The 27,933-nt window shown below is 55.2% G+C and overlaps 1 protein-coding gene across 1 annotated transcript in view; it reads right to left on the reverse strand.

Moving 5' to 3' along the window:
* Window positions 1-27,933, reverse strand: part of Kiaa1671 (KIAA1671 ortholog) — a 146,555-nt gene that overhangs the window by 102,881 nt on the left and 15,741 nt on the right. The window contains 5 exon segments of the mRNA XM_052755008.1: window positions 161-2,353; window positions 2,355-2,813; window positions 5,613-5,700; window positions 7,890-9,482; window positions 11,166-11,312. Of these exon segments, the coding sequence (XP_052610968.1) occupies window positions 161-2,353; window positions 2,355-2,813; window positions 5,613-5,700; window positions 7,890-9,430 (4,281 nt within the window). The 5' untranslated portion in view covers window positions 9,431-9,482; window positions 11,166-11,312.

Consider the following 27,933-nt stretch of genomic DNA (forward strand, 5'->3'; position numbering starts at 1 on the left):
GTTCCCACAGTCTCCACCACTCCCTAGAGTGGTGCCCTGGGTCTGCCTCCACCCAGCCACACAACTACACATAAAATCTGAGCTTGAGACCCTAGATACAGACGCTTAAACAACATTAAAAATTAAAATGACAAAATTTAAAAAGCGCCCGCGGACTCACCTTAGGACCACCCGGCTTCCTTGCCTCCTTCTGGCAGGGTCCTGCTGTGGCCTTGGGAGTCTGAGTGGGGAGACCCGGCTTCTCCCTGAGCTCTTCTTGTCTCCGCTGCCTGGCGTCCTGCATGACAGACAGGCCCTCCCGGACCCTGGCTGGTGGGCCCTTCTCTGAGCAGGCCCTCTTGATGTCCAGGGGTGACCAAGTACAGTCACGTGGGGGGGTTCCCCACTGCACCCCACTGCCCTCCACTCCCTGACCCGTGGACCTCTTTGGCGTCCCTTTCTTCCGGTCGGAGGGAGGTGACCTGGGGGAGATTCTGTCCCCGATGGCGATGCCCGGTTCCTGGGACTTGGCTGGGCCTTGTCTATACTTTGCCTCCTGGTACTCACTGGAGGAGGGCCTGCTCTCAAACTCAGCGATGCCCGAGGACTTTCTCCTGGAGCCAGCGGGGACAGGGGAGGGACAGCTTTCCACAGGAGCCGAGTGTGGCGGTGCCCACAGTGGTAGACCGGACTTGGTGGTCACGGCTGCCCCTAGGGGCTCTGCTGGCTGTTTGCTGGGGCCAGGGGACGGCGGAGTTTTCACAGAGGCTTGTTTCCCAACACTGTCTAACCGGGGAGCTTCCTTCAGGCTCCTCCGCCCCCACTCCGCCTCCTTGGGCCAACCTGATCTCTCCTGAGGGGAGCCACTGGGCTCGGCAGGACTGTCCCTCTGCTCCTGGGCCTTGCTGGGGGTTCTGTTTGACTGCTCTTTGTACTCGGCCATCAGGGCATCAATGTCAAGGACGCCAGACCTGTAGCCATCTCTCATCTTCCCTGGGAAGGTCTCACTGATCACTTCTGTCCTCCTTCTGACCAGGAGACTTTTGGGGCGCCTCAGGACCGGGGAAGTCTGTGGGGCGTCCATGCCTGAGGATGCCCTGATCCTGCCATCCTTCCAAGTGCCTTCTTCTGACCCTCGATGCAGCCACAGAGCGTCCACATCAACGACTCTGTCCCTGGCAGGATCCAGCTTCCTGTCCTCGGCAGACGATGCCTGATCCGTGGCCTTCGGGTGCTTTGAAAGGCTCTTTACTTCTTCGTACTCTCTCCCCTTAGTCCAGCCCTTACTGCTGGCCGGAGCCCGTGGCTCTTCGTGGCTAGGAGAAGCCAGAGTAGACACAAAAGAACGAGGTGACAGAGGGGGAGCCGGTCTTCTAGAAGAACATTCCGACACATTTTCAGGCCCTGGCTTAACAATACTCTTGGCCTTCTGAATGTCAGGAATCTGATAGGTCACCGCAAAGAAAGTTGCACTGGGTTCAGCAGACGGCCCCGGCTTCTCCACCGGAGAAGCCCTACTGTGTGAGGCACCTGGAGTCACCTCCCGAGTTTGTGCCTGGAGGTGGGACAATGGAGGTCTCGTTAAGGCACAGGTTGGGGAGGTCACATCATCTGCAGGTCTCTGCTGCCTTCTGGAGGTGCTCTCTGGCGTGAGCAGGCTGAATGCATCAAACTTTACATCATGGGGCAGAGTCCGCCGTCTCCACCTGTCCATCCTCGGCTCCGAAGGGTTGGACCTCCGCATTCTGACTTCAGGCTGGAATGCCTGGGCCAGCCTTGGGCTATCCTCACCGCCGACCATGAGGGGACCTTTCTGCAGAGGCAATGAGTTGGGCCTCGCCTGTACTTGGGAGTCACCGGGCTCCACGGTGGCCCTGGATGGAGGATGTGAAGAGCCATCCCAGGATGGACCCCTGTGGGGAGCACTGAGATCTTTGCCGGCCACGGAGGTGCTCTGCCAGCTGGCCGCCACTCCTCCCGTCCATTTGGATGACGGGCAGCTGCTCCCAAACCCATCCCTTGGCTGTTGACCATCAAGCTTTGGCCCACTGGCCTCCTGACCCCGAGCTTCCCATATTGAACTTGCCCTCTGCACGGCACCCCCATGAGCCTGCTGAGCACACTCCACGTGAGTAGGGTCGACCTCCTGGGACAGCTGCCGGCCCTGCAGCGAGAGCCGGGGTCTGCCACTGCGTAGCGTCACCGCCTTCTCCTCGGGCACCCTGGAAACAGCTTCGCTGTGCGCCCGCTCCCCGGAGGTATGCACAATGTCATACTTGGGCTGGATCCTCTGGGACACAGGGGGGCTTTCTAGATGCCTCAGGACAGAGTGACTGCCGTGCCCTTCTCCCACGGGGGTGTGGTGTCTCAGGGACAGAGGTGGGATGCTGTCTCGGCTCCACCTCCACAAGGACAGCTCGTCCCAGCATCCCCGGGTCAGCATGGTCGGACCACCTGGAGTTGTCTCTCTTGTTTATAACCCCTAGAGGGTCCTTCCCCAGCCAATAGCCTTTCTCAGGCCTGGGTTTGGGATCCGGGACGCCAGCCACATCATGAGAGGGCGCAGGCGAGAGACAATGGCCTGCCTGGTCAACCACTGTGTGTCTCTCCACGTGATGCTCAAACACTGTGGCCCACACCTTCTGGAAGCTTCCATCATCCTCTGGACTGACTTCAGAAGGACCCGGGTCTCCTGTTGAGTGTGCACGCCGACACCTGTCAGGGTCCTGGTCAGAAGCATCTTTGGGTTCTGTCTGCCTGGACTTCTGGGGCACCCCAGGCTTCCAGGGACTTTTTGCGGCGGGGGCTCCATCCAAACCGCGCCCTTCCTTAGGCTGAAAAATAACCGAAGACAGCGTGAGGGTTTGAAACGGACAGGAAGTGGAGAGGCGAACGAAGTGGCTGCCCTGTTAAAGGAGCAAGGTGCCTTCCAGACGGCTCAACCCGGAGAGACACCTGCCACCTGGCCTGGTGACCCGAGTTCTGTCCCTAGAGCCAAAGCTGGGAGAGCAGACTCCGCAAAGGAGCCTCTGACCACACGCAGTGGCACGAGTATCCCCCTTCCACACCGTAATAAAAACAAGTGAGATGTTGTTTAGTTAATTAAGAAACAGCAAGACACTATAAAATGTGTGTGTTGTGGGGACACACTCACACGTGCACACACGCACACACACGCATGGAGACCAAAGGTCAAGGGCAGTGTCTTCTCCAGGTGTCGACCTCATTTAACAAGCTCTGTCACTGAACCCGGGGCTCACCGACTCAGCCAGGCTGGCCGGCCAACAAGCCCCAGGGATCTCTCTGCCTCCACAGCCTCAGCTCTAGAATTGCGGGTGTACTGCTGCACTCGGCTTTTTCACGGGTGTGGGATTCGAACTCGGGTCCCCAGGCGCGCACAGCAAACACTACATCCGCTGAGCCATCTCCCATCCTTAAGATACTAAAGGCTGAAGAGTGTGGGTGGGGTAGACAAACGGGTGTCTCAGACACTGCGGGGACAATGGAGGGGGTGACTGAGATGATGCTGCCGGTTATTGTCACTGACCGATTTGGGTTTTGCTAAGTATCCCAGGCTGCACCATCATGCTTCTCATTTTGTTATTCTAACACAATTTTAAAAAAAAATCATCAAACAGTATCTCTTATAGAGATGATCCCTGGTTGTATGTAGGCTTATTAGCTTTTTCTTTCTTGAGGTGTTTTTGGGTTTTTTTTGTTTTGTTTTTTTTTGGGGGGGGTGGGGTGGGTTGAGACAGGGTTTCTCTCTGTCGTTTTGGTGCCTGTCCTGGATCTTGCTCTGTAGACCAGGCTGGCCTCGAACTCACAGAGATTCGCCTGGCTCTGCCTCCCAAGTGCTGGGATCAAAGGTGTGCACCACCACCATCCAGCTCTTGAGTGTTTTTGAATAGTCAACATTTACAGAGAAACTGAGCGTCCCTCAAGCCAAGTCCTGAGATTTAAGGACAGTCCGTACCAGTCCCAGCCAGAGACCCTTGCTGTACTGCTGCGGCCTCTGTGGTCCCATCAAGACGGTTATCACTGCCCTTCTGAGCCAGCTTCTTTCCTTGGGTACTCACTGAGAGGGACACAGAGAGCCTCGGAGAAGCTCTCGGTCTATTATTCAGAGACAGCAGACATCCCTTTGACACAGCTGCATGGCCCAGCCAGGCCACTCCTGGCCATTGACCCGAGAGAAATAAAAGCAAATTGTGCTAGGGATGCAGATCAGTTAGCAGAGTCCCTGCCAAGACCCACAAAGCCCCGGGCTCCGTGTCCAGCAAGGCACACACCTGGGTATGGTGACGCACACCTGTGATCCTAGCCCTCGAGAGCTAGGGGCTCTCAAGAAATACAAGGTCTCAGCTACAGCCAGGTTGAGGTCAGCCTGAGCTACATGAGACCACATCTCAGAGGGGGCAGGGAAGGAGAGGGAGAAACTTACAGACGTGTTCATTAATGTCCACAGCAGCTTCATTTCTTTTTGTTTGTTTGTTTTGGTGTATGTGTGTGTGTGTGTGTGTGTGTGTGTGTGTGTGTGTGTGTGTGTGTGTGTGTGTGTGTAAGCTGGCCTGGAACTCACAACCCTCCTGCCTCAGCCTCCTGGGCACTGGGCTAACAGACAGGTACCACACCACACCCCGGCATAGCTTCATTTCTAATGGCTCAAACTGAAAACCATTCCAGTGCCAGCCAAAGAGGACAGCAAAAAAGCAGCCCGCTGTGGTCCTGCCTCCGGGACAGAACACAACCCAGTGATAAAAACTACGACGACCTGACCAATCTCGGAGCGATGACTGAGTGAAGAGACCAGTCCCGAGTAAACAAGTACATGACTATAACCGGCCCAAGGGGTCCGAAAGTCTGAGACACGGAAACCAGTCTCTATGGAGAGAAGGCTGATGGAAGGAGGCTGCGTGGGGAAGCGCAGGCCGGAGGCATCGGAGAGACAGGGGTGGGGTCTGGGTGTGATGCAGATGTTGGCCAACCCTGTGTGGCAACGGCTGCCTGGGAAGGCACAGCTGGAAGCTCGTCCACTCGGGCACCTTAAATCCACATTCTTTATGTCTGTCTGCCAACTGTACTTCCGTAAAGATGTGTCAAAAAAAAAAAAAAAAAATGTAAGACCAGAGAGCGCGTCGACCACAAACCAGTTACGTGAGCACGTGACTGGGAGCTCTTTCCTATGAGCCAGAGCGAAGAGAACTGGTTTTTGGCACCTGGACCGCTTCCGTGACTGGGTGCCGAGCCAAGGGGAAGGGCAAGACTGTGAGGAGGGAATTCGAGAAGTTTCTCCCAAGTTTTTGTGTTTTTTTTTTGAGACAAGATCTCACTGTGTCACCCAGGCTGGCCTCAAACACGCAGAGATCCACCGCCCTCTGCCTCCCGAGGGCTTGGAGAAAGCCATTTAAGACGATGCTCCCTCAAACTTTTTGTCCAGAAATAAATAAATAAATAAATAAATGCCTGGCAGCCACTTCCACGCATAACCTTTGACCCCCAGGAAGTCACAAGGCATCAGGTCAGGGGCTTTAACGTGCCAGCGGCAGGGCTGACAGGATTCTGACGTTCTTTCCCTGGACCTGGCGTTGCCACAAGCTTCTCCTAGCCGAGATGGTGAAAGGCACACTTACCTTTCCTCTCCTTTCTCCGGGGAGCTCACCACCCAGCAGGGCACACTTCTCGTACCCGACCTCACTGCTCGAAGGCGACCGTGAGAACCTGGGACAGAGACGGGAGTTACTCACACGGACCAGAGTGACATGTCTTGACTCCCCGAAGCCCACACCGTCCTCGGCTTGGGGCCCAGGAAGGCAGAAGCCTGGCCACCTGCCCAACTTCCTCTGAGAAAGGACATGTCATTTAGAGTCACAGAAGGCACAGGGACCTGGCGGGAAGGAAGGGCGTCGTACCTTAAGCAGAGCATGTCTGCGTAGAAAGAACCCCCCCCCCGCCACCAGGGAGAAGCAGCAGGTGCCTGGGTGCTGCTCCCAGCTCCAACTCCTTGTGGGAGCCCGGGTGGCCTGTGGCCTCACCTGAGCCTCCATTTCCTCATCTATAAAGCAGGGATAATTAACGCCTACCACCCTCTTTTATAGGGCAGACATAAGAGGCAAGCCATGACCCTAATAACTCTGTGAAGGCGTGTAGGGAAGACTGAAGAAGCCCCAGGCGGGATAATTACTGGTTCTCCTTAGCGACTGTGGGCACAACACTCACCCACCGCTGAGGAGCAGCCACGAGACCTGAGACCCAAGACCCGGGGGCGGTGGGTCGTCATGTAGAGACACAGGCTTGCTTCTGCCTCTCAGTATGCCTAGTCAATCTCCCTCCCTGGGCCTCAGTTTCCCTACTTACAAAGGGATCGGAGGAGGGGATTCGAATCTTTCCATCCCCATCATGCTTTTATAGCACATGCCTGAACATGAGGCACGAAGGGTCTATACCGTGTTTAGGGTTCAGGGCTGGGGGCTTGGGAATAAAGAGAAAGAAGAAAAGAAAAAAGAGAGAATGGGGTGGGTGGGTTTCCAAAACATTTGAACTTGATCCCCACCAGGCAATCCATACTGCTGGGAGGCCATGAGTGTTCCTAATCTCAGAGACTCAGTTTCCCCGTCTGTCACATAATCACACGGCTCCTCCCAGGCACCCGGACAGCACAGTGAGACCCTGGGCACCTCTGCTGTTTTAACTTGGGAATGAATATCTTTTCCACAATCTTCCCAACATACAATCCCTCTCAGTGAACCGGCATCCCTGGGGAGGGGTGTGAGACGGCTCCTCGGGTAAAGGCATTTGCTGCCGAGTCTGAGGACCTGGGTTTGGTTCTCTGGGCCCTTAGCATTAACGCTGGCCCCTGGCTGCACCAGCTCCCAGGGCCTCGAGTCCAGCCTGGTGGGAGCATGCAGGCAGTGAGCAGGGCACTGAGGAGAGGGGGTGGATCGTGCCTGGTGACATCTCCCTGCTGCGGCCCCAGTGGAAAACAACAAGGCTGGAGGCCTGGGAGGTGTGGTGCACCAAGTGTTGGCCTTAACCTGAGCTGCGGACTCTGCGCTCCGAGGGCTCCTCCATGGAGGACGCTGCCCACATTCTTTCTAGAGTTTCTTCTCCCTATCTTTGAGGAAGGTCCTGGTGGGACTCTGGTTCTAATTTCAGCTCTATGGAGGTAGAATCGAGAGGATAGGGAGTTCAGGGTCATCCTAAGCTACTTAGAGAATCTGAGATAGCCTGGGCTACATTAGACAGTGGCCCTGGTCATCTGGGCTCTGTGAGTTTTATTTTTCAATACATCCATGGAGGCAGAGGTCTAATCTCTCTCTCTCTCTTTCTCTCTCTCTCTCTCTCTCTCTCTCTCTCTCTCTCTCTCTCTCTCTCTCTCTCTTTCTGTGTGTGTGTGTGTGTGTGTGATGCCACTGAGGCACACACCAACCGTGCTCTGATCTACAAGGGCAGTCTGACCCTGGGGGCAGCTTAGTCACAGAACCAGGCTGCGCTGGAACTGATTGGGACTCCCCAGCTCTGGCTTCACCACAGCGTCTCACCTTCTCACACACACCTGTGAAACAGGAACCTCATTTCCCACCGTGCTCCTACGGTGAGTACCAACTAAGCCCAGCACTAGGGATGTCCCACCCTCATCTACGTGCCTTGTCTGAGAGGCATCCTTACCGTCACCTCCCCTCAGGGCAATGGGTGGGGTATGTGTGTAGGTATTGGGCTAGCCTTGGGTTTATATGTAAGTTTTGGGCTAGCCTTGGGTTTGTAAGTGTTGGGCTAGCCTTGGGTTTGTGTGTATAGGTGTTGGGCTAGCCTTGGGCTTGTGTGTGTGTAGGTGTTGGGCTAGCCTTGAGCTCTCCAGTGGGTGTTGAGGAAGCCTGAGGTTGAAGAGGTTCTGGGATGTGTCCACTTACGGTTTGGTCAGATCCATAGACAATGGCCGTGCCTGGGACGTCCTTCTCCTGACCTCTGGCTTCGCCCCTGCGCTTTCCACAGTCCAGCCTTTGATCCGAGCCTGAACACTCACACCAGCTCTCTCAGGCTCTGGCACTGTGGATGGGGACTCAGGGGTCACAGGGGAGGGCTCAGACACCACTGCCAAGGCCACAGCGCTCTCTTCCTCAAACAGACTGAGGCGCTTCCTGATGCTCCCTACAGATTTCCTCTCTGTCCCTGCAGGAGCCTCCTGGTCAGATCCTCCAGCCTTGACCTCGGCCAGCCCCAGGCCTCTTCCTGGCTTGGGCAAAGGGGATTCTGGCACCTTCTCTGACTGCTGGTCTGGCCTTTCCTCTTCCTGGGGACTCTGATCATCTCCAGGGATGGCCCTGGCCCTTGGAGTCCTGGGACTGTCTGCATCTGCCTGCTTAAGAATGGCCTTCTCCCTCCGTGCATGGAGCTTCTTGGCCACCTCCTGGAAGTCTGAGTCAGGGTCCTGAGGGGTGGCGTCCACGCGGGCAGGGCCCTCTGCATCACCCTTGGGTTCCAGGCTGGTCCTGGTCTTCTCCGGGCCCTGGCTCTCTGCTGCATTCTGCTCACTGCCCACCTTCCTCAGCAACATCTCTCTGTTCTCAAACACAGCAGTCAGGTCCACAGACAGAGGCCTGGGTTTCCTCACCCACGTCTTCTCTGGAGGTGTAGGGGGGACTTTGCCCGTGACTGCCACTCCACCTGGGCCTGGCTTCGGGGGCTGCAGGTACTCGCTGAACACTGCTGACATGGGCCGTCTCTTCAGGTGAGGCTTGGCCTCTGGGGCCTGGCCAGCGGGGTCCTCCACACTGTGGGCCTTTGGCAAAGGTTGGGCTCGGCCTGCCTCCTCCTGGGACACAGGAGACCCAGCGTCCTGTGACAGGGAGGTGGGTCGGGGCAGAGTCACCGGGGGCTTTCGAGCGGGGAGGGCAGGCTTGGTGGCCACCTCAGGCCTGGCACTTAAGGGAGATGCCTGGGCTGCCCGGGAGCTGGCCTCCCGGCTCCCCTCACTGGTTCCTTTGCCCAGGCTGGGTCCGGCTTTGGTTGTTTCAAAGATGCCCATGGTGCTGGGGCCAGCCCTCAGGAACGTGGCCTTGTTAGGTACAGACGGGCCATTCGGCAGGGCCTCCCCTCTGTCTGCCTCCTGGCCGGCTAAGCTCGGCATCCTTTTAACCACGTCCTCTTTAGCTTCCTTCTTGTCAGCCTCAGTCGAAGGACAGGACTGGGTGGCACCAGGCCACGAAGATGTGGCAGGAGCCTTCTTCTCAGGGACCTGCTCCTTAAGGAAAGGCTTGGGAGCAAGGGGCAGAGGGAACAGGTGGGTCCGTAGGGGGCTTTTCGCTCTTAGGATCCTAGTGGAGGGAGCCCCGGAGGCGTCCCCAGTCTGGCAAAAGTAGGTCCTCTTCAGGGCTTCCTCCCTGCTGATGTCACGGAGGCCCGGCCCCGCCCTCAGGGATGCGATGGAGCCAACTTCGACCCGCGTCACCATGGTTACGGATGTAGCTCCATGAGGATTAAGCACATCAGAAATGAAGAAGCGACTGCTTAAAAAAAAAAAAAATTTAAAACAGTAAATTTAGTAAAGAGTATTTGTGGGACTCGGGGGGGGGGATCTGGGGGGAGGAGACTGAGAGACCTTAGTCCCAGAGCCCCAGATCCTGAGTTCACTGGGCAAAGCTCCAGATGCACTGTCACCTTGCTGGGCCCTGGAAAGGCACAGACCGCAACCTCCTGTTCAGAGGGGTCAGGCACCCTGCAGTCTGAGGCCTTGCCTGGCTCAGCCAGTCTCGGGGCTAGCTCCGGTGGACCCAGCATGAGCCTGGGCTGAGCACCCACCCAGCCCAGAGAGGGTAAGTAACCACCCTCAGCTCACACAGCCACCCAGAGCAGGAGACCCTGGAATCACACCTGGGAAGTGGCCATGGAGCCCTGCCAGCTGCCCTTCCCCCATCTCCCCCGCATGCCAATAAAAGCCAAGCCTCGGGTTTTTATTTTGTCTCGTTGTTTTATTTTTCCCTAGACCTACTGTTGCCTGTTTGCTGTTGGTTTGGCTGTTGAACAAGTGTTTGTGCAGGCTTCCTTGTTTGTTTTGGTTCTGCAGAGGTGAGAACGGAACCCAGGGCTTCATACATGCTGCACATGCTCCACGCTGAGCCAGGCCCAGCCCCTTACAGTCTTAACAAGAGGGGTGATGGCTGGGATGAGGGCTCATTGTGAGAGGCCTAGCTGTGCCAGTGCATCTGGTCTCTCCATGTACCCGTCCACCCTGCAGGCCGGTCTCACTTCCCAGTGGCCAGGACGCCCCTGGCCTGACTTGCTCAGCTTTGAGATCTGCTCTCAAAGGCAGGACATCCCCCCGCCCACCCCCTGAATCCTCCAGCAGCTCAGAGAGGTGGGAATGATGGACCTTGTGCTTCCTGGAGTGGAAGAAAAATGGGCCCAGAAGTCCCCAACTGGTTTCACTCAGCTAGAACCAGACCTCCCATCCTGGCCCATTATGCCCTGTCTTTGTTTTGTTTGTTTGTTTGTTTTGAGACAGGGTCTCAGGTAGTCAAGGCTGACCTGGAATTCCCTACCTAGCCCAGGATGACCTTGAGTTCCCACTCCTCCCACCTCCACCCACCAGGTGCTGTGATTACAGGTGTGTGACACTCCACTGGGCTTCAGCCCTGCCTCTTTAAAACCCAGCTTTTTATTTCTTTCTGATCCTAAAAAGCATCCTGTGAGTCTCTCTGCTCTTGGCTCACCCTGCTTCGGCTATGACAGCCGTCCCTTCCTAAGTGCCCCAGAGATGGCCCAGCCCTCCAGGTGCTGACAAGGGAGACAGTGTCCTGACCTCCCAGGCCTTGTGCGGCTCCTTCATGGCAAGAGGTAAAGGCAGACGGACGGATTTTGGCATTTTTCTCTTTGTCACACACCCCATGGGCTAACATATTCCAGCTCCCAAACGGTGAACATTGTCTCCACTCAGCTAGGGGCAGCATGGAGATCTGGGAGACCCAGGAGCCTGATGTTTTCCATCGGAACAGTCCCCAGACAGAGCTCTACAGTCCCCATTCCCACCCCAAACCAGGGACGCTCACTTCAGAGTCACAGTGGTCTCTCAATCTGCAGCTCACACCCAGCCAGGACCTGGGACACTGACAGTGCACAAAGGACAGACAGAAAACTCCCCGGCAACCTCACCTTCCAAACACCCAGCCCCCAGCTCAGCACCCACTTACCCAGGCTGTCAGGTCCCAGGCGAGGGACACAGGTCCACCGGGGTGTGCCAGCAGGGTCACAGTTCATGGTGAAGGGGCCGTCCACTCACGCCCATAGCGGAAGTGGCAGGGAGAAGAAGGCTGTGCCCACAGGCTGTCTCTGCAGGGCTGGGGAGACACAGAAAGACAGCTTGGTTCTGGAGTTCCTTCCGCACAGACGGTGCAAAAGCGTTCGGGTTCCAACTGCATCCGCTGGCGTCTCCTCCAGCTCTGAGACTCACACTGCTTTCAGCTTTATGTATTCACGCACAGTGTGCACAGAGTGTTGGGTCCACGCAGGTGCTCAGTAAATACCTCCCCTGCTCCTCAGACACATATTTACTTGAGCACCTACTGTGTGCACTAATATGAACTAGAGACCCCCTACAACCATGGAACTCAGTTTTGTGTGTGACACACTCATGCACACACATTCATGAACATACATTCATGCATGAACACATATATTAATTCACCTACTCATACACCCACCCACACACCCACACACTGACACACTCATTAATGAACACATATACTCATTCACATACTCATACACCCACACACACACTGATACACTCATGCACACACACTGACACACTCATACACACACATTCATGAATACACACTCATGCATGAACACATACTCACACAGTCATGCACACGAACTGGCACCCTCATGCACACACTCATTAATGAACACATATACTCATTCACATACTCATACCCCTACACACACTGACACACTCATGCACACACTCATGCATGAACACTCACACACTCATGCACACACAAGCAGCTGTAACACTGCATAGGAAGATCAGAGGTCTATAATGGGATGGGGAGCCTATGACTGGGGGTGGGGGTGGATGGAGTCCCACTAACCCAAAGACTGGTGCCAATGTTCTCAACCTGCGGAAGGTAGCTGCTAAACACTCAAGGTGTCTACAGCCATGCATGGCAGCACCCGCCTGCCATCCCAGTATTTGGGGAAGTGGAGACAAAAGGATCAGGAATGTACAGCCAGCCAGGCTACAGCAGAGACCCTTTCTCAGCATCTACACACTGAAGCCCTTGGAAGCTCTCAGAAGCCTCCTCAGGGCCTTTGCACATGCTGGGCCGTATCTTTGGGATATGCCTCTTGCTCACACACAGATGCAAACCTTGAGCCCACCCCTTGGGCTGCATTTCAGACATGCCTGGCCCCACGTGTGTGCTTGCAGAGCACTACAGACACCAGGAAGTCCACAGGACTTGCTGCTGGACAGCCACATTGACAAGGACATGATCCTCACTCTACATTCAGTAGCAAGCTCCCAGGGCACCCCATCCCCTGCACAACAGCTGGTCACAAAACAGCATGTAGTGGATAGCCATTGGATACATAAATAGTTGCTGAATGAATAAATGAAAGGAGATAGTCTTCTGACCCCGATCCCCACTATTCTAAGAGGACAGCTAAGTCCCAATGTGGGTTCTTGCAGCAGTCGGGGCCTTGGAATCCCAGTGCTCACTGAACACTCACCAACTCATCAAGAGCCCATGGGCGCCCTCCCTAGGGTGGACACTGCATACACCTACAGTGACCACAGCCATCTCATAGCCGTGGCAGCATGACAAGGCTCACGTGGACACAATGTGCCTCTTCATGGTTTTAAGAGGAAGAGTGTCACCAGGGCAGCCAACGGCACACAAATGTCAGCCACTGGGGGAGCCCTAAGCCAGCCCCGGAGGCCACGATTCAGTCACCATCTCCAGTTCACATACACACTTGCACCAAGGAACAATGACTTGGTGAACAGATCCACGAGCCAAGAACTTTTGAAACCATGGTGGGGGGGGGGGGGGGTGCCTAAATCATCATGCCCAACCCTAGAAGCCCGGGATTCTCTGGTTTTTCACTGGACCTGTTGTCAATGGCAAGGAGCCCATTGAGATGCTTTTAAACCCAGCTCCAAACACATCGCATATGCTACGCCCAATTTGAGAGGGCAGTCTCTTCCAGAACACAACCGAAGCAGGCCCACTTGCACCGAACCAGCTGCTATTTATTCCTGGGGTGGCCTCGCTCACTCTGTGGAAGCGCAGAATTGATACACGCCATGAGTAAAGCCAGGTAGCTAAGAGGTCCTTAGAAAAAGGAGGCCGAGTCTAAACAGGCCTGGTCTGGTCGTGTGTGTGTGTGTGTGTGTGTGTGTGTGTGTGTGTGTGTGTGTGCGCGCGCGCGCGCACTAATTGACTGGCTGGTTGATTTCACAGGACAGAGGATTGCATTCAGGGTCTTCTGCATGCTAAGTAAGGGCTCTCCCCGTCGCTGGTTCATACATGATCATGGAAATCACGGGACACAGGCAGATGACAGGGATCCTCCGGGAGTCGGGAGGCTGGCTGCAGGAGGAGGACAGGGATCAAGGCGGCCCCAAGCGGAGCTGCAGCAGAGACTAGCGGGGGGGGGGGGGGGGGGGGGGGGGGGGGGGCCTCAGCTATTGCTGAACCTGGGAGACATGGGCTTTGGTCTCTCCCTGGGGAACTTCACATCCCCACTCCCTGCTGCTACGCGGGGGGGGGGGGGGGGGGGGGGACCACTGGTGGGAGGTCCAGTCCAGCCACACCCCAGTGCAGGAAATGAGACAAAAGTGCCTGGGAAGTGCTCTGGGGGACATCCGTGGGACCCTCCCTGCAGAGCCCAGCACTCTGCGGCCTGGGCTGGGGCTGTGCAAGCTCCCCGTTCAAAACCAGAGCTTAGCACAGAGAGGCTCGGCTCCCAGACTAGGGGCCTTGATTCATCACGGCAGCTGCTGCTGTTCTGCGTCACACCGCCTTCAAATGGGTCTGGATGCTCACCAGGCATTTGCTGCGCCATCTCCGTGCCCGAGTCCTGGGAATGCCACCATCTGGCAAGGGATGTGGGCTAGGACTGGCACCTTTTCGGCATCTCCCACAACATGATCTCGACCCCGGAATCTGCAAAGCCACCCTGAGCAAACCCCATCACTGCGGGAAGAGCCACGAAGGGACTGCCTAATGTCCTCTCCACGGAGCAGGGCTGCGGGGCACACAGATCTGTCCACCACAGACCCCAGGTCGCCGGCGGCGGCTCACAGTCATTGGGTCAGATGTCACTGGAGTACGTCCATTCTTTCCCGGGTCCCCACAATGGCAGCCTCATGCCACCCGCCCCTGTGCAGGTAGCAAGCACCTACTCTAGGACACGGGCTGATGGTTACACACACACACATACACACACACACACCTCACAGCCGAGCTTCCCTGGTCCTGCCTCCGGAGCTTGTTTCAAGTATCAGTCAGTTCGTGTTGAGTATCGAATGCAGGCTTATTTTATGGACTGTGCTTGGCTCCTCTTGTGACCCAAGCTGGCTGGGTCCTGTGGTCTGTGGAAGCTGCTAGGAAGAGTATGGTCTACATGCCACCAGCCCAGGGTAGAGCAGAATTCAAAATGTGAAGTATGGCTTCTGACACAGTGCAGATCCTGCACTGTGGGGCAGCCGAGGAATCACAGGTCCATCTGTCCTGAGTAGGGACTGTCTGTTAGAGCCACACTCTCCTGCAAGCAATGGCTGCCCAGTGCCCCTACGCTGGCCTCTAGTGACATCAGACTACGCTGGCCTCTAGTGACTCCCCCCGTGTGTCATCCCTTACTGGACATTTGATATCAGTGGGAGTCTGTGTCCCCCTGCCCCATATCTTTCTCTCAGCTTCTCTCCAGACAGGACCTGGCTCCCGGGCTCTTCTCTGTGGCCCAGGACAGCCCCTCCTGCCTCTAGTCTCTGACCTGAGAGGTAGGGTCCGGGACCCTTGATGAGTACTGCCACTCAGACTCAGCTCACCAGCTCACTGCGGCAGGCATGTCCCAGCACTGGCCAGCTTCCTGGATCCCAGACTTGGTTCTGAATCTCCCTGACAGAAAAGGCGCTCACTTACGGGAGCCAGATGAAAATCGTACTCAGCAGCTGCCTAGATGCAGGGGAAGCGGAGTTTCCAGGCAGCATGTCCTGTGTCCCTCTGTAGACATCCGCAGGGTTTCACTATCCCAAGTGCCCCATCCCTGGATCCCCCTCTGCTCCAGCTCCCCTGGGCCCTCGGCCTACAGTCCTACCCACAAAAGAATGACAGGGACAGCTACAGAAAGGGTTTGAAGAGTTCACAAGTGGCCCCCAGTGACGTGCAGGATGGGACTATTCTCCACAGTCCCTCAAAGATCGAAGCAAACCATGAGACACCCCCCCCCCCCCGCCAGCTGTGCATCTGAAGTGTTACAATCCATCCCTACCCCCTGTCAGTAAACATCCGCCTTTTCAAGCTCCACGGCCAGTTCCTTCCTATAATTTTGTGCTATTTTGGGACACCACAGCCACCCGAGAACCCAGTCATCAAGCAGCCTTCGACCCCTCTTGCTTTTCTCTAGATTGGGGTTGGCAAACTACAGTATGGAAGCTAAGCCGGCCCTCTGCCTGGCTTTGCAAATAAAGTTTTATTGAGCCCAGACACTGAAGCCTCCTTTGGGAGCCACTGTCTGTGGCTCTGGGTAACAGCTCACCAGGGAAGAAAATGAGACATTTACTGTCATCCTCTACAGAACAAATGACTCTGAGGTGTGTACAGGGGTCCCCTCAGACACTGGGTTCCCAGGGCCAAGACTACTCTGATGGCTCTGGTAACATTGCCGGCTTCTTCCTAGGGCCTCTTCCAGGTCCACCTGAGGACTGTGAAACATGCTATTCCAACCAGCTGAACATGTGGGATTTCTGCTTGCTTTTTGAGACAGGGTCTCACGTGGCTGACCTCAGATTCACTGTGTAATCAAGGATGACCGTGGGCTCCTGATGCCCCTGATTACAGTGTGATCACACTGAGTGCTACAGATCAAACCCGGGGCCTTGAGCATGTTAGGCAAGCACTCTACCGGCCAAGCCATACCCCAGCCCAGCAAGTTTGGTTTGTCTTTTAAATTATTTGTGGATGAGAGTGTGCACACTCGTGTGCCACAGCATTCGCACAGAGGTCAGAGGACAGCTCTCTGGGCTTAGTTCTCTCCTCCTACCATGGGATAGACCGGACTCGGGTTGTCAGGCTTGTGCGGCAAGTCCTTTGACCTGCTGAGCCATCTCACCGGCCCACAGGGAAAATTAACCGTCTTAAACCCTACCCCGGAGGCCCGAAGGCCACACGGCATTCTGCCACACAGCCAGAACCAGTGGCCATTCCCGGTGTGAACAGGAGCCTGGTACATGCTAGAGAGTGCCAGTTCACGCTGCTGCCTCGGGACCCATTTTTCAGTGGCTGGGTTGGTTTTGGTTTTCTGAGACCGGATCTTGTTATAGCCCCAGTTAGGCTCCAACTCAAGGCAATCCTCCTGCCTCGGTCTCTCGAGGGCTGAGAGGACAGGTTTATGCCCCACACATGGCAGAATCTAGTTTTTCTTGTTTAATGTCACAGTGTGTTACCGGTGTGTTCAGGGGCAACACCTTCCACGGCATCCCCTGGTGCTCCAAATGCCCGCCTAAGGACAGCCCCTCATTTGATAATCCGAGCCCTGGCCCACCCTCAGCCCTTCAAGAAACAAAACATTAAAACTGACACTCCGCTCGGGTGGGCCTCAGGAAAGCCCTTGTAAGCATGAGGACCTGAGTTTGAACCCTAGAACAAAAAAAAAAAAAAAAAAAAAAAAAAAAAAAAAAAAAAAAAACCTGGACTGCTGGAGCATAGTTGATACTCTACGACCAGCCAGCAGCGCTGCCCACTTGAGGAGTTCGTGGCCAGTGAGAGATCCACAAACCACCACCAACAGTGCAGTGAATACCCGCAGGTATCTATTTTCCCAGGGAATCATGCCCAGAAGAGTGTGGGCTGGGCCAGAGGGTGTGCGTCTCTCTCCCAGCCCTGCCTGTTTGCACAGTGATTCCCAGGGAACCACTTTCCACGCTGACTCTGTTCCAGCTGGAGGTCAGGGTTTGCAGCCGCTCCCCTGAAGTGGGCCCAGCAAACACAGCGGGTGGGCATTGGAGCCTGGCTGGCCTCACCTCCCAGGAATCTTCCCCTGCTCTACTTAAAGGCTATTATCAGAACTAGAGGGTTTCCAAGGGCCAGGGCACAGTGCATGGAGAGAAGGGAGTTGGCTGAGACCAGTCCAGAGGCTGTGCAGGGCTGGCGTGAAGGACATCAGAGCAGGATTCCACCCCGGGGGCCAGCTCAACAATACACAACCCAACTGACTCCAGAGAAGAATGTGTGCGGCGTTCTGTGCTCTCAGCAGGAAGTCGGGGACGCATTTTACAAAGGCAGAGAAAACCGTAATTCGGTAACTCCTTCGCAAGATGCAGTCTGAAGGCATCGGCTGATATTGGCACAAGAACCGCCCACACACAAGCAAGTCCTAGGTTCAACCAAGTCCTCATCTCACAGAGCACCAACGGCTCCATTCTCCATTCCCCTTGGAAGGTTTTCAAGTCCCCTGAGGGAGAAGAGGTGGAGAACTGAGCACCCAAATCCACAAATGGGCTACCCCTAAATGCAATGTCCTTTCCAGTGACAGCCCTTTACCCTGCACAATTTCCACATGCCTGAACCCCAGAATGCCTTTACAGAGATTTAATTAGAGCACACCTCCTTCCAGGGAGCCCACATGACTCCCAGGTCTCAATGTCTCCAATCGCAGCCGGCGTAGGAACAAGGCCCAGGCTGCATCCCTATTATTGCCCACCCCAGTCACAAACTCCTTCCAGGGTCACCGGAAGCCCGATGACCTTTTGCCCAGATGGCCCTGACACCCACCTCTCCATCACTGGCTCTCACTCACCAAATGAGCACAGAGAAATCAGCCCTCACGCTGACCCCTCGCTGCCTGCCCCACCACGTGCTGCCATGGCTGCAGGCTGTAAAATACCCCAGAGTTTCCACTGTACCTAATTTTATTGCGTGTCCTCTTGAACCAAGAAACGTTGAGCAGCTTTTGTGTTTACAATAAAGTTTTTTTCCCCAAACATTTCTTGTAAAATACCCGCACTAAACTTTAGAAAACATGAAAAGTTAAAAAAATAAAAAGGTAATCACTTAAGAGGTAAGTGGGAATGGTCAAAGCTCACTCTTTAAGGTGCAAAGGGAAATTACCAAGAGAGTGTAAAGAGGGGAGACATCCGGGCAGACACAGGCTATCAGGTCAGGAGCTGACCTCTCTCCATCAGGAGCTGCATGTGACCCTGTGTTGACTCAAGGCCAAGGACAGAGAAGTGTGTGTAGCAGGCTTTCTTGGGCTGCCAACCAGCTCCCAAATCAAGACACGGAGACTTATTATCAATTATGAATGCTCGGCCTTATCTTATGCTTGTCCCACTAGCTCTTATAACTTAATTTAACCTGTTTTTCTTCCTCTATTATGTTTTGCTTCAGGTTTTTTTTTTTTTTTAACCTTTCTTTCATTCTGTATGTCCTACTCTGCATCTGGCTGGCAGCTGCCTGGCCCCAGATGTCTCCCTCTCTTTCTCCCTGGTTCTCTCTTCCCTAGCCTAGATTCCTCCTCCTACTTATTCTCTCTGCCCGCCAGCCCCGCCTAGTCCTCTCCTGCCTAGCTATTGGCTGTTCAGCTTTTTATTAGACCAATCAGGTGCCTCAGGCCAGCAAAGCAACCCATCTTTGCATAGTTAAACAAATGCAGCCTAAACAAATGTAACACACCTTCGCATAGTTAAAGTAATGCTCTGCAACACAAACAAACGCAACACATCTTTACATAGTAACTAATATTCCACAACCAAGTGGAGGGGAGACCTTCACTTCATGTGTAAAACAGACAAAATGCAACCAGCGCTGTGGTCCACCAAAACCAAGATGTGACACCTGGACTCACCGCACCCCTCTTGGAATCAAGAGGCCACAAAAGCTATACATGTTACAGATAACAACATGAATCCTTTGGCTTTTGTATGGGGAAATGTATCTGTTTAAGCCCTTGTCAGTCAGGGCTTGTTACACAGGTAAACACCACCAACAGACTCAGGAAGTTTGGCACACATCAGCTAAGCACACAAAGTCTCTGCCAAGTGAATGTGGACACTGGGGGAGGAGGGGGCGGGGGGCGGGGCTTGGAGAGCCATTCCGTTCAACAGGAAAGGGCTCCCCGATTAGAGGTGATGGCCTGGGAGCAGACCTGGTGGTGGTACTCAGGAAGTGAACGGGACCTTTGCAGACTATCTGTGAGTGGTGGGATTGGGGTGGGCAGGGGGGATTTAACGTGTCAAGAGCTGAAGGAACGGCTCTCTAATGTATCCAACACCGCCTCACCCTCTGCACAGGTCTGGACTAAAAGGAGCAGATAAACCAAATATGTGAGCGGCAAACTGCTAACCCAACGACTCAACTCGGTGCTGAGACCCACCTCCTGCCGCCGCCCATCCTGTGAACATCTGGTCGGTCTCCAGCTGCTGCACAGCACTCACCAGCTAGCCTACAGTAACACAAGTCCCCCTGGCCAGGCATGCCAGCCTGGGACAGGGCAACAATCCAGTCTTGCCCCCAGCGCACAACCTAGGGTCTGGGTAGCCAGAGGGTGTGCACCTGCCCTGACTGGCAGAGAGGAAGCCCAAGGAGGAGCCCGAGTTCTGGGGACGTCTCTGCCCTTGTCAACTTGACACACAGACACACCACTGCTAAGCCACAGCCCTTCCTTTCTTGTTCTTCCCCCAAGATCATGCATTAATATCAATTTTAACAGTCCCAGTCTGTAAACATTCAAACTCTCTAAAATAGCCAGTCTCTTTTAAAATCCAAAGTCTTTGAAAAGTCAACTGTGGGCTCCTGGAACACCCAAAATAAATGAAATACCTTCTCACTTTAAGAGGGAAGAACAGTTACAATCTGAACAAAGCAAAAACAAACAAACTCCAAATTGAGTAAATAACTCAATATCTACTGTCAGTGATTCATTCACAGTCTTCTGGGCTCCTCCCAAGGGCCTGGGTCACTTCTCCGGCTCCGCCCTCTGCAGCACACACAGCTTGTCTTCTAGGCTCCGGCTGGCTCCACTCCACAGCTGCTCCTGTCCTTGGTGGTCGTCCCACGGTACTGGCATCTCCAAACACTGGGGTCTCTGCTGTAACTGGACCACACTTTCACCAATAGCCTCTCCTGGGCTCTCTTCATGGTGCCAAGCCTCAACTTCTCTGCATGACCCCTTCAGTCCTGGGCCTTCAACTGCCACTGAGGCTGCACCTTCACCAATAGCCTCTCCTGGGCTCTCTTCAGGGACTCCAGCCCCGCCACACAGTGCCAAGCCTCAGCTGCTCTCCATGACCCCTTCATGCCTTCAAAACCAGTAACACCTGGGTGACTCTTACACTACCAAGTTCAGCTGCCAGCACGAGGTGCAACCTTGGCTGCCTCTGAACAGCTTCTGTGTGCTGACCCTGAGGAAACCCTTCCCAGAAGACTTCACCTCAGTGATGCTGGTCTCTTCTTAATCACCACTGATTCTTTAGCCCCAACTGACCAGATACCACAGATTCTCAATTCAAAATAGCAAAGTCCCTCACAGAGTCTTTACTTCCCTCTGAAACTTCACAAGCCAGGCCTCCATCATCTGCACTGCTCTCAACATTCTTATCTTCCAAGCTCCTCAGGACAGCTCACTGAGCTCTCAACACTCAGTGGCTTTTTCTAGCCCCAAATCCCAAAGTCCTTCCACAATCCTCCCCCAAAACACTGTCAGATCTCTCATAGCAATACTCCACTCCTGGTACCAATCTGTCTTAGTAACAGTTACTACTGCTGTGATGAAACACCATGACCAAAGCAACCTGGGGAGGAAAGGGTTTGTTTGGCTCACACTTCCACATCACTGTTCATCACTGAAGGAAGTCAGGACAGGAACTCAAGCAGGGCAGGGACCTGGAGGCAGGAGCTGATGCAGAGGCCATGGAGGGGTGCTGCTTACTGGCTTGCTTCCCATGGCTTGCTCAGCCTGCTTTCTTATAGAACCCAGGACCACCAGCCCAGGGATGGCACCACCTAGCATGGGCTGGGTCCTCCCACATCAATTACTAATTAAGAAAAGGCCCCACAGGCTTGCCTACAGCCAGATCTTATGGAGGTATTTTCTTAATTGAGGTTCCCTCCTCTCAGATGACTCTAGCCTGTGTCAAGTTGACATAAAACTATCCAGGACATGACTCGAGGGCAAAAGAAAAGTCTGCAGCTGGGGCCCAAGCAAGGCTCCAAGGCCTGAGGGACATCACAGGGACAGCATGTGGCTCAGTCTGGCACGAGGCACTGTCCCCTCAGCTCCCAAGCCCATCATCTTCACCAACTGGCTCAGAGAAGGGCTGGAATTACCCCATCGACACACCAGCAGGAACTGCCTCATCCACCTCCAAGGGATTCCCTCCCAGGGACTCACTAATCTACAGATAATGAGTCATAATGAGTGTAATGGAGCCCTTTACACTTTAGCTAGAGGGAGCCACAAAGCACCTCAGAGAAAAGTGATAAAATATAATTAAAACTAAGTTTCCAGTTTTTCTGCTGGGGTAGGGTGTGCGGCAGGTGGGGTGGGAGGGGCCTGGTCTCACCTGTACTGTGGACATGTTCCATCTTGAACCGTGTGACTGTGCCACCGATACATGTGACAATCGATTTTTTTTCTTCTGCACATATATGTTCTGATTAGCATGCTCGTGTATATGGGTGCACATGTGCTCATGTGTGGAGGCCTGAGGTTCGTATCAAGTGTCTCCTTCAGTCTTGCTCCACTTATATATTAAGGCAGGGTCTCACTGAACCTAGAGCCCACCGATGTGGCTAGCATAGCTAGCCAGCTTGTCCAGTGTCCCTGTCTCCAGTTCCCAAAGTACCAGGATTACAGATGGAGCTGCCATGCCCACCTAGCTCTTCAACAGGTGCTGGGATCCTAACTCGGAGCCTTATACTTGCAGAGCAAGCATTTTATCCACTGAGCCATCTCCTAGCCCAAAATCAATTCTTTAAACATTCAGGTACTAGCTGGCCAGTTAATCCCAGCACTAGGGAGGCAGAGGCAGGCGGGTCTCTGAGCCTGAGGCCATATGTAGACCCTATTTTCACTGGTGGACTATGGGCCAGGAGTAGGGACACAGCTGTGAACAAGCTGGGCAGCATGGGGACCATGGGGAAGGTCCTGATGCTGACCAAGATCAGAAGTGAAGGACAGAGTTGAGGCTGTGTGGAGGGCACCGCCATGGTCATCAGCACTGACCATTTAGAGAGGCTGGGGCAAGCAGGCCCTTCCACCTCTGCGCAGAAAAGCCTAGGGAGGTTCAGAACGTCCCTCTACCCTCACCGAGTCCCAAAGGAAGACAACAGGTGTCCTGGTGTGTATACATCAGGCACTCACAAAATGTATATAAAATGCATCCTCAGATCCCAAACCCAGTACTGGCTCAGAAAGCTGCTGGAAGATCTGCCCCCATCACAGTGCCCACAGCCCAGGAAAAGCCACACCTGAGCCTCAGTAACACCAGGAGAGGCGAGCCAGCTCACCAGACTCCACCAGGCAGCATCAGCCAACAAGGCAAGTGCCAGCTCCACCCACACGCTCGGACACTGAGGACAGTGTCCTCTCGGCCTCTCGGCTACTGAGCATCAGAACGCGACATCCCCTGGTGTTGGAGCACAATGCAGGGTCATGTCCAAAGGTCCTCCACAATGTCCCCAGCACAGGTAAACTGCGGGGAACCCGAGGCAAGCTGCTCGATGGCGCACCCTAGCGGCACTGCACCACCCTGATAAACCAACTCAACCTGGCTGGTGCCCCCGGTCAGGCCTCTGAGGCAGCCTAACCTATGACACCCCATGTCCTAGAACCACTGACTCACCCGGAAATGGGTTTAAAATACCGGTCTCCCTAAGGTGTCACAACACAATAGCAAGAGGCAACCGCTGCTGAACGGAGCATAACATGCCAACCGGCCAAATGGTGTGGGTCACACGTACCAGTCCCCTGGCTGCATTTTCACCCGAGTTCACCGACATTTATTGAATCCACCTTTGGTAATGAACCCAAAGGTCAAGGTTCAGGTGGAGCTCAGGAAGTGGGCTGTGGCATAGATAAGTGATGGACTTTGGGGCACACCAAGATGAAAGTGTCCTCCGTGTGACTGGGAAAGAGAGTAAGGTCCCTGGCAGATAAAAGTGATCCAGGAAGGCTCCGTGGAGGGGGCGAGGTCACAGCCATGTGGCCGGGGAGGTTGGAGATGGCAGACAAGGGAAGATTATGATGTTTAGAGTCGGCTAAGAGGAGGAGGGTCTCAGGAGGAGAAGAGGCTGGGGCTGGTGGGAGGAGGGAGGAGGGAAGTTTGTAGGGGAACATCGGGCAGCTCCCCCAGGCTGAAGTCCCATTTGGGGCTCTATCAGAATGCCTTCCAGAGCAGGAGAGAATGGAGTTACCCACTTGCCAGAAGCGGCCGGTCCAACCTGCCCCAGGTCTGTGGGCTTCTGGGCAGGTAGAAGTGGGGGGTGGGGTTTGGGGGGGCTGCATTAGGAGGGCTACATGGCAGCGCACCATGAAGGTCTTCCCCAGCCTCAGTGTCCTCATCTGTCGAATGGCTTATGAGTCACAGATAGGAAGAAGCTTGGCACTGTTTACAGGTGGATCTCCTACCATGTGCCAGGAGCCAGGGACACGGGTGTGAACAAACCTGGCCGGCGTGTGGGCCAGCACAGGAAGGTCGGTAACGATGGACAGAGACAAGAGACCACATCGGCACACGGCAGTGTGTTCCTTCAATCCAAGACCTTGCCCCCCAGCAAAGGCCCAGAGCCCACTGACCATAAACAGCAGCTTCACAAGTGAAGACGCCATCTTGCAGCAGACATGCATCTTCCAAGCAAAATAATCTGGCTCCCCAGGGCTGCTGGGCTACTGCAGGGCCCCAGCCCCAGGCCCCACTCCATTCCCCAAGGCAAGGTCCCAAGTTCCCAACAAGAAGTGCAGCTCCAGGCACCGCAGAGGTGGTGGGTGGGTCTGCTGCTGTAGAAGAGAGTCCTTCACAGTTAGGCCCCAAAATGCTGATGCAGCCATGCCCAGGAGGGGACAGGAAGGCCAGGGGCTCCCTGTCACTGACCGACACCAGGAAATGGCACCAGCTACGCCCTGCCCCCTCTAAGAGAGCAGCTGCTCAGAGGTGACACCTGGATTCTCAGTGACCAGCTGTGTTGAATAGTTTTGTCAACTTGACACAAGCTAGAATCATCAGAGAGAAGGGAACCTCAACTGAGAAAATGACCCCATAAGTTCGAGCTGTAGGCGCATCTGTAGGGCATTTTCTTGATTAATGATGGATACTGGAGGGTCCAGCCCATTGTGGGTGGAGCCATCCCTGGGCTGGTGATCCTGGGTTCTATAAGAAATTAGGCTAAGAAGCCATAATGAGCAAGCCAGTAAGCAGCACCCCTCCATGGCCTCTGCATCAGCTTCTGCCTCCAGGTTCCTGCCCTGACTTCCTTCAGTGATGAACAGTGATGTGGAAGTGTAAGCCAAATAACCCCTTCCTCGCCAAGTTGCTGTTGGTCATGGTGTTTCATGGCAGCAATAGTGACCCTGACTGAGACACCAGGGACCCACTGGGGAGGAGGAAGTGAAGTCTAGAGAGGTACCTGCCTGAGCCGGGCTCACACTTACTGCAAAACTCCAGAGTCCCCAAGTCCTAACCGCTCAGCATCGAACCAGCCAGAACGAACTGGGACGGTCCTTCAAAGTCAGGAGCCTGAGAGACGGGCTTCCTGGACAGAGTGTGGCTGTGTGAGTGTGAGCCTCGAGTTCTGGCTCATGACCTCGGCTGTGTAACTGGAGCCTCGGTTTCCCCAGCTGGGCTGGGAGGGAGAGCCGACTCAGTGTCCGACGACCCATGTAGCTAAGGAAGTACACCGGGATCCAGCCCATGGCCGGAGGCCAAGGCCAACAGACAGTCCTTCAAGCCCACCCATTGCTGAAGTCAGGCCACCTCGTTCACAACTAGCTCGCCAGCCCGGCTTATCAGTGAGAGACTAGGTCAACCACCGAGGAAGTGCAGGAGGAGGAGGGGGAGGGGGAGGGGGAGGGGGAGGGGGAGGAGGAGGAGGAGGAGGGACATCTGGGCATCGACCTATGGCACATGTGCCAACACGCACACACAAACACATGCGTGCAACACACAAAGGCAAAGACAGAAACCACAGAGGAAATCATTGTACAAAGGTCCTGTGGTAGAAAGCCCGTCAGCGGAAGGGACCCTTGCACAGGACTTGGGGGGGCATGGGGGGGGCAGAAAGCAGGGGACAGGCACTGGGGCACAAGACTAGAGGAATGTGACTGCCCAGTGACTGAGGAGTAGCTAAACAGGCCTGGGCACCCCGGCTTGGGATCAAGCTCTCCCAACGGAAGTTCGCAGGGCAGCCAATGGCCTGACGCGGGAGCAGGATGGGCGTCCATCCCCAGAGCTGGACACATCTGGGGATCTGCAAACTTGAAAAGAACAGCCGCAAAAAAAAAAAAAAAAAAAGAGTCAGCAAAGTGCCTCCCCCTCCCCGGCAGAGCAGCGGCACGCTTGTCTGAGGGCAGAGGCCTCTGCTTGTCTGATGGAGGGGAAGCCTCTGTGGGATAGTTCTGCCGTTCGCTGGGCCCCAGATTCTAGCAAGAACCCTGTTTTTGTTTGTTTAATGCTAGGCAGAGGGTAGCTTGTTGCCATCTCCCCTGTCCACAAAGCCCCGCCAAGGCTCCCAGAGCCAAGGGTTTTAGGAGGCCAGCCACTCTTCATCCGACTCTCAAATAAACAAGCGCCCCTTTGGCAGAAGTGTCCCCCCCCCCCCCGCCCTCCCCTCCAGCGCTGGAGCTCAGACAATAGCCGTGTTTTCTGAGAGGCAGTGAAGGGCTAGGGCTCGGCATGGGAACTCACCCAAGTCCAAGCTCCCCCACCCGGGCGGGGACCCTCCCTTTCCTACAGCCAGGGGTCAGCCCTGCCTCTCGCTCACGGGCCTGGTGCTTCCCCAAGAGCTCTGACCAGCCCTGAATTCCTGGGGCCCAGAGTCCACAAGGTTCCACGTTAAACATCTAAGCTTGGTGGTGAGAACAGCTGCAGAGGAGGGGATGGGGCCACCCATGAGCCTGAGGGGCGGGTCACTCTGCAAACACAGGACAAATGAGTGTCTTCTACGTGTACTGATGCCACAGGTGCCGTGGGAGAGGAGCTAACAGGTCCACCGAAGGTGCTAATGGGGGGGTGGGGCGCAATGTGGAAGGGTTAGAGGTCAACAGTCGGGGTCCAGGCAGGCACTCTACACTAGGAGGCCTCCTGGGAAAAGGACACTGGACCCGGGCTCAGAACTCCATGAGGAGGAGGAGGAGGAGGAGGAGCCTGCCGAGGGAGGGGCTTTCCAGACACTGGACTCCGGAAGCAGGGCCCCTGGGAAATAAAGGTGGGACAAGGTGGATGGGAAGGGCACCCCATCAGTCAGGGTCCATGCAGAAAGAGTGGGGAGACCCCAGTGGGGGCTCCAAAAGCACCCCCACCCCCAGTCGTCAGCAGGACTGTGGCTCTGCGCTGTGCCTCCCTGTGGGACGTAAACAAAGGGCCAGTGCGTCCCCAAGCCTCTCCCTCTAGCCTGTGAATTCCAGAGAGCAAGGAAGGCCTTACAAGACTTCCCCTCCAGGATAGTTCCTGGCCCTGGGCAGGTTCTCAGATGACAGCTCCTGAGGGCCCTGCTGCCCCAGGACCGACTGTGAGTCCCAAGGTCCTCAATGGCCATGCTGGTGGGCAGGTGAATGCTAGGAATACACAGAATAAGGTGGTTCCTGTAGGAGCCACTGCTGCCACCCCTCAGGGCAGCCAGAGTCCTTTCCTGTGTGACATCCGCCGAGCAGGCCTCCGTCCGAAAGTGCCAGCCGAAAGTGCCAGCGAGGCCGTGACATTTGTGGGCTAAGAATTAAAGGCAGGACGTGATTCATCTATCTACACAGGCCTTCCTCAAGGAGGAAGGAAACTGAGATCAGATCGGCAACCAAATTTAACTTTTCTCCACGCATTTCTGTAGCCAGTAACATAGGAGGGCAGGGCATGCGCGCGCAGGGAGCCCCCACCTCCTGGAGGCCGCGGCTCAGGGCTCAGCTTTCTCCAGAGGGACCGCCAGCTCCCCTCAGCAAGCAGAGAGGAGGCCCGAGGGAAAGGGGGAGGGGCACGCCTGTGGGACGGGCAGCTGGCACAGGGGCAGTTTGTCCATCCCAATCCCCACCCCTCTGTCCCTCCTCAATGGACAGAAACAAAGGAATTAAGAGACTGGACAGTGCAGGAAGCCAGGGCCTCTCACTACCCTGGGGATTTCTGACCCCCTGCGAACAGGTTTGGGTCAGGAAGAAACGGGCACCTGGGAGAAGGGCCTCGGCTGTGTTAGGCCCTGGTGTGCAAACGGTGGTGGGCACGTGCACACTCAGCGTCCGTCCGGGAAGCAGTTCCCACGCCCCAGGAAGTCAGATCCAAGACTTCCAGACACTCAAGGGTAGGTGACAAGTGCCTGGCCTCCCTGCTGCTCGGCAGATGCATTCTGAGTCTGGGGTAAACAGCAGCAGCAGCAGCAGCAGCAGCAGCAGCTCCACGCCAGGGAGCAAACCACACTGATGGTGAGAACTGCATCCCTGGCCTCCTCGCAGGAAAGGATGTGTAAACCAGGACTCAGGGTCCGGGGCCTTCCCCAGAATCCAGCTGTGTCTGAGGTGACCTGCACCTTCAGGCCTGTG

The sequence above is a fragment of the Peromyscus californicus genome, unplaced genomic scaffold (assembly GCF_007827085.1).
Source record: "Peromyscus californicus insignis strain IS unplaced genomic scaffold, ASM782708v3 Scaffold_2__1_contigs__length_46816999, whole genome shotgun sequence".
Taxonomy (NCBI): Eukaryota; Metazoa; Chordata; class Mammalia; order Rodentia; family Cricetidae; genus Peromyscus; species Peromyscus californicus.